Source organism: Crocuta crocuta, unplaced genomic scaffold (genome assembly GCF_008692635.1).
Source record: "Crocuta crocuta isolate KB4526 unplaced genomic scaffold, BGI_CrCroc_1.0 scaffold236, whole genome shotgun sequence".
NCBI lineage: Eukaryota > Metazoa > Chordata > Mammalia > Carnivora > Hyaenidae > Crocuta > Crocuta crocuta.
Genome location: NW_027530998.1, coordinates 1,148,658 through 1,161,426, shown reverse-complemented (window position 1 = coordinate 1,161,426; position 12,769 = coordinate 1,148,658). Strand labels below are relative to the sequence as shown.

General features: G+C 38.8%; 1 protein-coding gene across 1 annotated transcript in view; it reads right to left on the bottom strand.

The window, feature by feature from the left end:
* Positions 1–12,769, bottom strand: part of FRAS1 (Fraser extracellular matrix complex subunit 1) — a 423,467-nt gene that overhangs the window by 41,798 nt on the left and 368,900 nt on the right. Inside the window, exons 57-59 of the mRNA XM_077770550.1 lie at positions 11,197–11,357; positions 10,478–10,625; positions 3,587–3,792 (exon numbers count right to left, since the gene is read on the bottom strand). Coding sequence (XP_077626676.1) covers positions 3,587–3,792; positions 10,478–10,625; positions 11,197–11,357 — 515 coding nt within the window. The remainder of the gene's footprint in view (positions 1–3,586; positions 3,793–10,477; positions 10,626–11,196; positions 11,358–12,769) is intronic.

Below are 12,769 nucleotides of genomic sequence, written 5' to 3'. Positions count from 1 at the left end.
AAAATGATTTTTCTCCTTTGTAGCATCAAAGGGCCAACACCAATTCAAAATGATCCAAACGATTTCATTTGTAAAATAGAATGTTTAAATCTAATAGTTCATGCCTGACTGGGACATACCAACATGTGGAGTTTTGTATTAAAACATTCCAAACTACTCTGAATGATCGGTCATGAGTTATGAAAAACAAGATCAATAAAACAACCCACTTCAATGCACTTATAGGATATTTGTGTGCTTTCCCAGATCAGACCAATGAGTATGTACGTGTTATGAAAGGTAAATTTCCTATGATGAAGTTTGAACATATGGATTAGGCTTCCTGGGGAGCTAAACAATGGTCCTTTCCCTTGGCAAAAATGGAAGAGTTTTTTTTTTTAATGTTTATATTTATTTTTGAGACAGAGAGAGACAGAGCATGAGTTGGGGAGGGCCAGAGAAAGGGAGACACAGAAACCAAAGCAGGCTCCAGGGTCCAAGCTGTCAGCACAGAGCCCCATGCGGGGCTTGAACTGGTGAATGTGAGATCATGACCTGAGCTGAAGTCGGACGCTCAACCAACTGAGCTACCCAGGTCCCTGGGAATAGTTTTATAAGGAATTCAGAAAGGCTTCTTGTTAGGTCGAAGATACTTTCAATGCTGCAGAACTCTCAAATGTGTTGCCAAATGGTATCTCATCTAAAAATTATTGAGTCCTGAAAGTCTGAGAATACAATCTAAATACCTGTTTGATGGAAAGAAATCAAGTGTTTTTCACACTGAATATTCTCTATGGAGGACTATATTTTTTTTTTTATTTTTTTTTTTTAAGTGTGTTATTTGTTTCTATGAGAGAGAGAGAGAGAGAGAGACAGCGTGAGCAGGGGAGGGTCAGAGAGAGAGGGAGTCACAGACTGAAACAGGCTCCAGGCTCTGAGCTGGCAGTCAGCACAGAGCCCGACGCAGGGCTCGAACCCACGAACCGCGAGATCATGACCTAAGCGAAAGTTGGACGCTTAACCGACTAAGCCACCCAGGCGCCCCTGGAGGACTATATTCTTAAGAAAACAGAAAATAAGGCCAAAACATTTTAGATGATGCAGTAGCTTTAATAGTAGAGTCATGTGATATGAAGTGGGATTATTTTCACTTGAACTATTTTAAATCCAGTCCACTGCTATATTGTAAAGGATCTGTGGGTATAAATATGTTTTGCTCTCATACTTCTGAGGTCATACTAAATGGAAGAAAATCCTGTGGACATTTATAGATAGTTTGCTAACCTGGTATTAAGCCCCTGAAGAACTTTCTTTTTTGCTTGATAAAAGGCATAAATTTAGTAGTGACTCTTCAGGATATCTTTTTTAAAAAGGACATTATCATGAAGGACAAGTTTCAAAGACAAATTGCTTAGCAAGCAAGAGAAAATGAAAATTCCAAAGTGTGCTTACAAATAATGATAGATTGTCATGTGGGTAACATATAGATGACTAGACTGTATTTTCTTAATAATTTTATTAAATTATAAACTGTCTCTTGGATAGGCAGAGAATCCTCTTTTGAACTTAAAACAAATACAGACATGTAGACTCAAAGCTGAAGATTATATCTATAGTATTTGTGTGTGTTTTTAAACACATGTTTCAACCTGCCATCAGTAAAATTCCCATAAAATATATAACTAAGACAGGCTTCTATGAGTCATGAATCTATAAAAGACCAAGAGTCTCAGAGAAGGAAACTATAACTTTTTTTTGGTAGCAAAGATGAACAGAGGGAGAATCTGCAGTGACTTGGGACAGGTAAGATCTTCTAATACTAAACTTCAAGAGGACTAATCATAAGGCCAAAATTTGATATATTTGACTATACCGAAATTGAAAACTTATGCTCAACTAACAACACTGTGATCAAAGATGTGACAGAATGGAAAAATATGTTTACAATATCTAAAATGTCTACAACTGGCAAGGAATTAATGTTTAGAATATATAACAAAGACTGTAAATTGGTAAGAAAAAGACAGCAATACTATAATAAGGATCAAAGGATAAACATATTTATATAAGAGGAAACCCAAGAAGCTACCAAGCATATAAATTGGTAGTAACTGGAGGAATGCAAATTAAAATGAGATGTAGCTTTACACATATTAGATTAGCAAAAAATTCAAAAGGGAGTAATGCTAGGTGTTGGAGATAATGTAGGATTATGGTAACCTTCATGCTACTGCTAGTGACTTTCTGGAAAGTATCCTGACACTATTTTCTCAAATTAAGCACATACATGGCCTGTGGCCCAGCAATTTTGCTGCTGAGTGTATATCCAAAGGAATTCCCACTCAGGTCTATAACTGGATATGCATGAGGATATGCATTGCAGCATTATTTGTGATAGCTGAGTGTTAGGAGGTGACTGGGTGCTATCTCTGAGGTTCCTCATAGTCTATTGCTAACAGTATATGGTTAAAATGTACTAAATGCACATTACGAAATTCGCTAACTCAGCAACAGATTAGATGTGCACATAAGTGATTGGACATATATTAAATCATCTTACTGAGTAAACACAGTAAAAGTTTGAAAAGGATATAACATAGTAGCAGTTTTATAAATTAACAACTATGAATATAAAATGATAAGCATTTTTAAAGAACAAATACAAATTAAGAGATACACATTAAATGCAACACATCGATGAGTTCTGAGGTAGGAGATGGAATGTTGCTAGAGAATAGGTATAAAATAAATAAACAAAATAAGAGAAGGGCCTTGAAATGACAAATGAGGAGGTACAAGTGACTCAATCATTTGAAACTGATATCCAAAAAATGGACAAATGTGATTCTCATTTAATATACACTTTGATATATACTTGGTTGCAGGCTTTGATTTTTTTTAAGTTTATTTATTTATTTTGAGAGAGAGAGAGACAGAGAGAATAAGCAGGGGAGGGGTAGAGAGAGAAGGAGAGAGAGAATCCCAAGCAGGCTGTTAGCACAGAATCCAATACAGGGCTCAAACCCACAAACTGTGAGATCATGACCTGAGTGAAATCAAGAGTTGGATGCTCAACCCACTGAGCCACCCAGGCTCCCCTGACTCTAATGCAGCCATTTACTGATGGGAGTTTCTCAGGAGTTTCTATGCCCAAGTGCATGTACATTGCTAAGAAGAGAACACTCCACTGCTCAGTGTCTGCCTATTTGGTCTGATACTTTTGGTTCTATACCAGAATGTATGTTGCCCTGAGACAGGGGCCCAGGTATTAAAGAATTGTCTTTTCTTCCTCTAGGTAACATTGGTAGTGTGTTCATCTCTAATGTAGTTGCAAATTAAGAGAGGCCTCACTCATTTGATTTTGCCAAATTCCAAAATAGTTATATATCGTTTATATTCCTAGCTCAACCAATGATTTATGTATTTGGTTGTAAGTAGGGTCCAAAGAAGACAGCCACATAGGACAGATGACACTATTCTAAAGAGTATCAACTAGTAAAAGCATTCATAGGATGATCAGAATTTGTCAAACTGACTTCATTATGGACAAATAAAGCCATCAAGGAAAAAGAGAATCTGATCTTTCAGCCATCATGAATCCACTTACTTTTTCCCCTTTCAGAAATGTAATCCTTGAGGAGTCTGCATTTCTTCTCTCCTCAAAGTCCTCCATGACCTGAGCTGAATGGCTCTGAGTATAGCACCTCACTGAGGACTCATAGCTCAGGTCTCCACTCCGAATGATGGGTACCTGCAGGACACCCTCCTTCTCCTTCACTAGCAGCAAATCCTTGCCGAACTGCATGCTGGGCACTGAGGGAGCAGAAGGAAAGATGGAGGCATCATTAGTATGAAGTAAAGGGAAGGTGGCCACAGCCCTCAGCAGCCCTCAGTGGCCCTCAGCAGCCACTTGGCAGGAAGGGTCTACAAAAGGCTATCACAGGCTGCCAAATCAGAGATTCTAAGTGGATTTCAAGGCATGATTGTTCCCAAGGCAAGGGAACTGCTTCCACTGTTGAGTATGCTTCCAATGAAACAGAATCAATCAATTCTGCACCTGTTTTCTCTCAGCTTCAGGGTGCAGTCCCCATCTCAAATGCAGATAAGTAATGCAAGTAAAGAAATGAGCCAGGTATAAAAAAACTTTTTGATTGAAACTTGAATATGCAAAAAAAGTTTGCTTTCCTTCTGAGGCTACGAAAACAAAGGGAACAGTGCAAGCCTCATGATAAATGGCCACTTGCATTGGTCCTGGGACAGGGAAACAGTAGGGAAGAGTGGGGACATTGATAAAGAGGAAAGTGCAGGCCCTTTTAAAGGGGGTCACCCCTCAGCTTCAGTCTTTTCTTGGCAGATATCTTATTTTCAGATGAAGCCAGAAATCTGGATTTGTATGTTGTATCTCCTAAATTTTTAAAAAAGTAATCAGTTACAATAGTAAAAAGAAACTCCATATAAGTAGACCTCTTTGGACCAAACAAAAGACATCCACATGCTGAATTTGGCCAGTGGGGCCCCAGTTTGTGATTACTACTATAGAATCACCTTTTCTTTTATAGCTCACATGGTCTGATTTGATTTTAGGAAAGGACCAGGGCCAAATTGTGGTTAAAAACATGTGCTCTATAGTAAAGAGCCCTGAATTTCCATCCCAGCCCTACTGCTTATTAGCTGTTGATATACAGCTGTATGAGTTTTTTTAAAATATGTAAATTGGAAATATTACTATCCAACTTGTAGAATTGTTGGAAGGACTGAATTTAATGAAATACTGTATGCATGGTGCTCAACACAGTTATCTGACATATCACAGAAACTCAAATTCTGGTAGGAATTATATTATGATTTGTATTGCCCCCAACTCCGGGCTTCTCAATAAGAAGAATTATTTTTTTCTCCTTACTTTCTACAATGGTTACAATAATGTTCCACATTAAGATGTGTCCTCTTCTGAGACCGACATCTTGTTGATTGCTGGCTATTTATTTCTTAATGAACCATACAGAGAGGTAGTCCCTCCAGTCACATGTCAAAGACTCCTGTGGCAGAAGCTGACTCTAATGCTGGAGGCTACTATTTCCCTGCTGTGTCTTGCATATGCCCAGCCAACCCTGAAAGGAACTGAAAGGCGAAGACCCAGCATTGGCAAATCAATATGTAAAGAGCTCTGTTTGCCCCTAACTTGCCCACTGCTCAGAACTGTTGGCACTAGCAAAAACAAAGCAAACTCCTTATCTAAGCTAAACCTAATAGTTACTGCTTACTACTGAAGGAAAACCCAGAAGATACTTCTTAAAAGAAAAGTACACCTAAAGGAAAAGTAACAACTTTGGCATTAGAACCCAAACATGATCCATTGAGGGTTCTGTCGTCCAGTGAAACAGTCTGTACTGTTAACAGGTGGGTGGCAATGATGACCTAGTATAGAAGGACAAGAAGGAAACTCGGTGGCAGGTAAATGGTAACACAAGCCGGGAAGCTTTTCAGCTCATGACAGATTATCTAAAGCTTTGGACTGATTTTTCTTGCAGGCCCAACAGGCATCGAGCCAGATGAGAGTTCAAAATGAAAATGGTAATGTTTGGGTTTTGTCATGTATTCATCAACCCAAAATTCTTGAGCTATGAAAGACTCCTTTTTTTCCTCCTTAATAAGATACTAAACTGAATTCACTCCTTTCCCTATCTGGAAAAAGGAGAGAGAGAAAGAGAAGGGAAGTAGGTGAACATGTGTCATGATCATCTGCTTGCCAGGAATGGTCTCTGCCTTTATGGAGTCCCTAGACTGGTGGATACTGAAGCAAGAGACAATGGAAAGACAATAAAGTGGGATCTGCAATAGATTTGTGCACACTGGTTTATGACACACAGAGGAAAGGCCCAGCCCAAGTCAGGCACTATGTTAAGGGCTTCCATACGTGTCATCCTCTTAACTCCTCAGCTATAAGTAGGAACTGTTCTCAGGAAGTAAGAGCACTATTCTCAGTTCTGCCTGAATGCAGACTCCTTCTCCTTCCACAGCAAAGAGGTGCCTGACCATGAAATGGTGATTCCTCATGGGGGTTCACAGGCTTGCACTAGGTATAGCACATTTACTGTCAGCACATTCATCATACACAGCCCAGTCTACAGTTATCTCCTTACTGGTGTTACAGTCTTACATCCTGAAATAAACTGTAGGACTCTGCTCTCTGCTCCACTGTAACCCACACAGTGCTGGGCACCAGTCTTGAACTAGAAAATGTGTGCTAAATGCTGTTAATCACTAATCTTCTCAGTAATTGACAAAGTAGGTGCAAATGCCACACCCTGAAATTTGAGGGCCTCTTTATGGGCAATGCTTAGATTAGAGATTTAGGAGAAATCCTGCTTCCTGTTCTCTTGAGTTAGAGTAGGTAGGATATAGTGCATACACAGAGGTGTGATAAGATCACGGCTACAAGGCCTTTCATGTCTTGCTCAGCACTCCTCCGGTCCATACTGAAGTCTAACTTCAGGTGCTAGGGAAGAAGAGGAAAGTGAAAATAGGAAAATGTTTTGAGATGAGCTACTTAGATGACTCAAGGCCCCGAGATCACCCCATGGAAAAAGATGAAAGACCGATGACTTTGGAAGGCTGAAAGTTGACTTCATAAGGATACCCAGTGATACCAACCATCTAAAACTGAAATGTGAAAAGTCAACATGGTAGGGTATAAAACCAGAAGATGGGATTTGAATAGAACAGACCTGGGTTTTAACTCTGGCCCCATCACCTCCTCTCCATATGATCTTGGACATCAACCTGTTTCACAAACTGAAGAGCTGGTAAAGATTAGAGAGAAGGGAAGACCTTTCTACCTTACAATGTGCACATGGAAGAAACTCAGTAAAAGCTAGCAATTGCTAGGAAGAAGGATAGCCAATAGACAGAACCGCTGAACACTACAACGGGTTATTGAAATAGGTTAGGGGATTTCTTTCCGGGGATAAATCCTTGACTAAATATAGTTTGTTGTAGCCTCCCTGAAAGATTAGAAATATTTTAACATATTCATTTTCTAAGTTTGCAACATTAATGTTCATCAATAAAGCATGAAGAAAAATCCAAATGAAATCTTTTCTGTTAATCTTGGGCAATGAGTTTTGTATGTGTTATTGGAGTCCCACTGGCAAGTGTGATAAATTATAGATGTGTCAGGAAGAAAATAAATTAACATGTAATAAAATCTACTGTGTGACAGGTACAATGGTAGATATTTTCACATATTTTATCTAATTTAATCCTTATAATAACCTTATAAGGTAGGTATTTTAATTATTTACAGATAAACAAAATGGGGCTCACTAACCTTATGTTGCTAATCTAAAGCCAAAAATTTAAAAAGTGGTAGGGCTGGAATTATGTTTTAGGTCTTCTGATTTTGCATTTCCTTTCCACTTCATCAGAAGGAAATTACCTACCTTTCATGCAAAAGCATGAAAATATTCTATTTTCAAGAATAAAAAGGATAACTGAATTTCTTTCTTCTTTTCAGTGAATAAAGAACAAAAAACATATCCCACAGATTCTACTACTGCACCAAACAGGACTATTTAGTGTAGTGCAAAGAGAATGAACTTGAAACCAAAAACTAAGAATACATGCTGGTCCCTCTGTATGAGATTTCAGGTGTTCACTCCCCCAATTCCAGTCTCATTATCTACAAAATGGAAACAAGTAGAAAACCATGAGATTATGAGCAAATGAGAAAATGTCTAGAACATCACTCTGTGAACTCTCAGGTAACATGCAATATAAAATAGTCTAATTGTTATAATCTTGTTCACAGTTAAAAAGTGACCAACTTAAAACTAAAAAACTTCCAGAAGAAAACACAGGGAAAATACCTTTGTAACTTTCGGTCAAGCAAAGACTTCTTAGATACAATATTAAAAGCATAATCCATAATAAAATTATTGATAAATGGGACTATTTCAAAATGAAAACCTATTGCCTTTTGAAAGAACAAAACACAAGCAACAGATTGGGAGAAAATAATTGCAAAACACAAATATTTGTCCAGAATTTATAACAACGCAATAACAGAGGGGGGAAACAACTCAATTACAAATGGAGGAAATATTTGAATTATACTTTGCTAAAGAAGATATATCAATGACAAGTAAACACCTGAAAATATCTCAGTGTCATTAAGGAAATGACTTTCAAACCATGAGACACCACTATCCATCTAGGAGGATAACTAAAAAGAACTCACAGAAACCTGACAACACTAGATCCTGGTGAGGGTGTGGGCCAACCAGAATTCTCACACACTGTGGGTGGTAATACAATGTAGTCCCAACCACTCTGGAAAACAAGTTGGCAGTTTCTTAACGTACAATCCAGCAACCCCACTCCTAAGTACTTACTCCAGAGAAATAAAAATCTATGTTCACACAAAAAGCTATAATATGCCAACTTTTATAGTCATTCCAGTCATATTCTATGATTGGCATGTGTCTATTCATGCCAAAGCTGGAAACAACTCAAATGTCATTCAACAGATGAATGGATAAACAGATGAATGGATAAATAGGTGACTGGATAAACTAGTGAATGGATAAACAAACTACAGTACATCTGTATATTTGGAAACTACTCCACAATAAAGGAAATGAATTACTTATATATATAACAACATGGATGATTCTCAAATGCAATATTCTAATGAAAGAAACCAGATACAAGATGCTATATTAAATGATTCCAATTATATGATATTCTGCAAATGGCAAAACTGTATGGGCAAGAAACCGTGAGTGGTTGCCAGGGCTTGATATGGGGAAGAGGCTGACTACAAAGGGGCATGAGATAATTCTAGAGGGTATTGAAACTGTTCCACATTTTGACTGTGGTGCTGGGCACACCACTGTGTGCATCTGTCAAAATGCATAGAACTGTACACTAAAGAGGGTAAATTTTAAATTTACATATGTTAGATCTCAACAAACCTAGGTATAAAAATAAGATATCATTTTGGACATTTGCTTTATATACGCATGAATATGCATATATGTGCATTATATGTATGCATATGTTTTATTTCTCTTGAAGGTACACACAATAACAACAACAACAACAATGAAACTGGTTAAAACAGTTGTCACTAGGACAGCCAGAGGGTTAGGAGACAGGGTAGAAGGTAGACTTAATTTTCATAATATACCTTTATTGTCATTTTTTAAACTATATAAATAAGTAAATTACTTAAAAATAACTGAAAGCATTAAGGATTACCCTGCTGGCTTCCTGTTCCTTTTTCAGTGACTTTTCAGTCATGGAAAGAGTTTAATTATGGGCTCTATCGTCAACTATAGGGGATGCTAATGAAGATCCTTCTGAATTAGGTAGAAAGTTTGACCAGATCTTCTTTCCCAGCTCCAGCATCTGACAATTCTTTTTTTAAAAAAAATGTTTATTTGTTTTTAAGTGAGAGAAAGAGAGAGAGCACACACCCACAAGTGGGGGAGGGGCAGAGACAGAGGGAGACAAAGATTCTGAAGCAGGCTCCAGGCTCTGAGCTGTCAGCACAGAGCCCATGAGCCAAGAGATCGTGATCTGAGCCAAAGTTGGCCACTTAATGGACTGAGCCACCCAGGTGCCCCTAGCATCTGATGATTCTAAATTTCATCAATTCTTCCCAAGAAATAATTGTCCTTTCTTGGTTATCCGGCTGTTAATTAGGTTAGCTCTTCAGTGGCGACTGATATTTTGTTCATATACTTGTGTCTATTCATTCCTGTACATCATCCACAGGACTGCCAGTGTCAGTTTCCTCTAACAAAAATCACACTACTCCTCTACTTAGAAGTACTCCTCTCTGCTTACAGATTCCTTAGGCTGCAACATAAGACTTTTTCAAACTGGACTCCAACCTGTCTTTCCATTTCATTTCCTGTTATTCATCTCCTGCCAGGTTTAAAGCAAAAGTAAGCATCTCACTGTTTTCCAAATGTCCATCTTTGAAATTTTTATACCTTATATATACTATATCTGTCCATTTGACAAAACGTTATTACCCATTAGATAAACCTCTATTGCACCCTAAGACTGTTTAAATATCATGTCTTTTGTGAAGTCTATGATTCTTCTACACATAGTTGCTATTCAGTCCCCCCTGCTCCCATAGTACTGGATTTACAGCACTATTAGGTCATTTATATAACATATTCTAATTTTTCTGTTTAAGGGTATGATTCCCCCAACTAGATACTGAGCTTCTTGAGGGCAGGGCCCAAGTCTTACACATCTTTTTGTGCCCAGCATAGTACTAGAAACATGAATGTTTATTTCTCCCCCACGTGAAGGTGTGTGTATACATGTGCTCATACACACACACACACACACACACACACACACACACACGATTTATTTCTTGAATGAAATGTGGTTGAGTTCTAATGTCATATACTTGGAAGATAAGGAAAAATAGAAATTTAGTCTGAGCTATCACCTGGAATCTCCAATATCTTACCATCCTGGAATGTGTCATTAATTGCAATGACAGCCTGGAAGGGTTTGGTCAGTTCGGCCCCTTGTGCTGAGCTGAGAAAAACCACAAATGTCTCCAGCCCTTCAATTACTGGATACTGAGTGTCATCCAAGATAGTCAAGGTGCAATACTAGAAGAAAAATCATGATGTTAACTAGACTTATTGTGGTGATCATTTTACAATATACACAAACACTGAATCATGATGTTGTACTCCTGAAACTAATAGGTTATTTGTCAGTTGTATCTCAATTTAAACAATAACATAAATATAAAAAGAAGAAAAATCAAAGCAAACTTTATAGAATGTCCAACACATAATACCCATCTGCCTTCAGGAGAGTAAGACAAAGGTGATAACTTGCTTTCTCTGGTGGTCTTATAGTCCACCTTTTAATTCACAAAATTATAATCCCTTTATTACAAACTCTTTGGTGTTTTGTCTCTAGATATTATCACCAAACAAGTGTCATTCCTATCCTAAATCTGTGGTGCTGGATATTAGACGTCGACAATGTCACTTGGAGAGTGTATAGAAGATTTCTCTGGGTTTGCTCTCTTTTTTGTATGTTTGTGTTTGCGAAGAAAGGGAAGATGGTAATATTGCAAGGCAGGGGGGTTAGAGTCCTCCAGAGAGTGTGGATGGCAGAATAGAGACAACATTAACAGACCCATATGGTCCTGGACTGCTCTATGCTCACCTGCTCAGTGACACCTGGCCCAAACTCCACCTTTTTAGAGCTGGGAACATAGTCAACTCCTGGAGTGGCAGAAGCTGGGTCTGAGGGCCGTGTTGCACACCAGACAGATGTGAAGGTAGAAAGGTCAGTCCCGTGACGGATAACTGGAATTTTCACTGTACCTAATGGAGACCCACAGAGATGTCAGTGGTCAGTCTTAAGCCGGAAGTCGGTGGGTTTTCAGAACAGTGTTCTCCCTCACAGCAGCAGCAGCTTTATCCTGTGAGCTTGTCTAATCCAACTTCAGTGATGCTCCTGTGCTCCCTCTGAGGAAGGCTGAGAAATGTCACCAGCCCTGTTTTTACTGACATTAAGATCAAGGGCAGATATGGAGGAAGGCCTCATGGAGGTGGTACTGGAGAAACAGCCCTTAGGGAAAAGTGGTTTTGTGGCTTCATGAAAGAGACTGTTCACAGGAGAAAAATAAAGTGGAGAGGGTCCATCGAAAAACACCTCAAGCCTATTTTGGGAGAAGAAACTCAGAGAGCAGGGCCTCAGGGATGAACTAGAAAATAGTCAATTAAGAAAGAACCAGCTAGGGGACCCTATGGTGCCTGAAGCTGAATGTTTCTAATTAAATGTTCCTAACTGGGTTGATTTCCCTATTTTATCTGAGTGGCACACACTGTGCTATTGCTTATGTTAGGAATAAACCTCATCTTGTGGTCTACTGTAACATCATACTTCATAGTGTCCTAATGATACACAGGTAGATTTTTAGCCATTTTCACAGTCAAAGTTAGAGCAAAGCTACATGAAAATCCCATCAATCATATTTTTCTAGTTAATAAGCTGCAAGGTTCAAAGTAGTCATGGCTGAGCATTTGGTATATAGGAAAGAAACCATGGTACAGGAAAGGTCTGCGTTCTAATCCCAGCTCTGCCATATTAGTTACTGATCTCTGAAGCTTTATTTCACCTCTGTGAGCTGCCATTTGCTCTTCTATTTAAAGTTCTCTTTTCTACAGATTAAGTGAGAATATATGGAAGGCAGATGGCATGGTGCCTGGCATTCAGTGAGTGCTCAGAAAGATTAGTTCCCACTATCTCTCAGAATATCACTTTCGAAGAAGTGAATGGCCTTGACCAGGTGGCTCAGATCAGTGGATGCCCCTTCTGGCAGTATGTCTGCTAGCAGCATGCAGAAGACTTTGACACCCTTGTGGTGCCAAAAGAGGGAAAGGTGCCTGGGTGGAAGAAATCTGCCCACTGACTGCTAGGGATGTTATACGAATGAGAAAGTTTCATTTGTTAAGATACTGAAACTTTGGCATTTATTTGTTCTAGCAGCTAGCAGTATGCTAAATAACTTACTCCTGTCCCCAACAGATCATATTCTTGACTTCATAAGATGAAGTACTTAGTACTGTGCCCTCTCTCTGGATGGGAGAACGAGAGATGGGCCAATGAAGCTCTAAGCCAGATCCCTCCCTGCCATCAGTAACCAGGGCAAGAAAGAGGATGGGGTTCCCTATTCTTCACTACCTTCCATTCTTGGTCTTAATGCCTACTATTACATGTCTTAGACTGACAA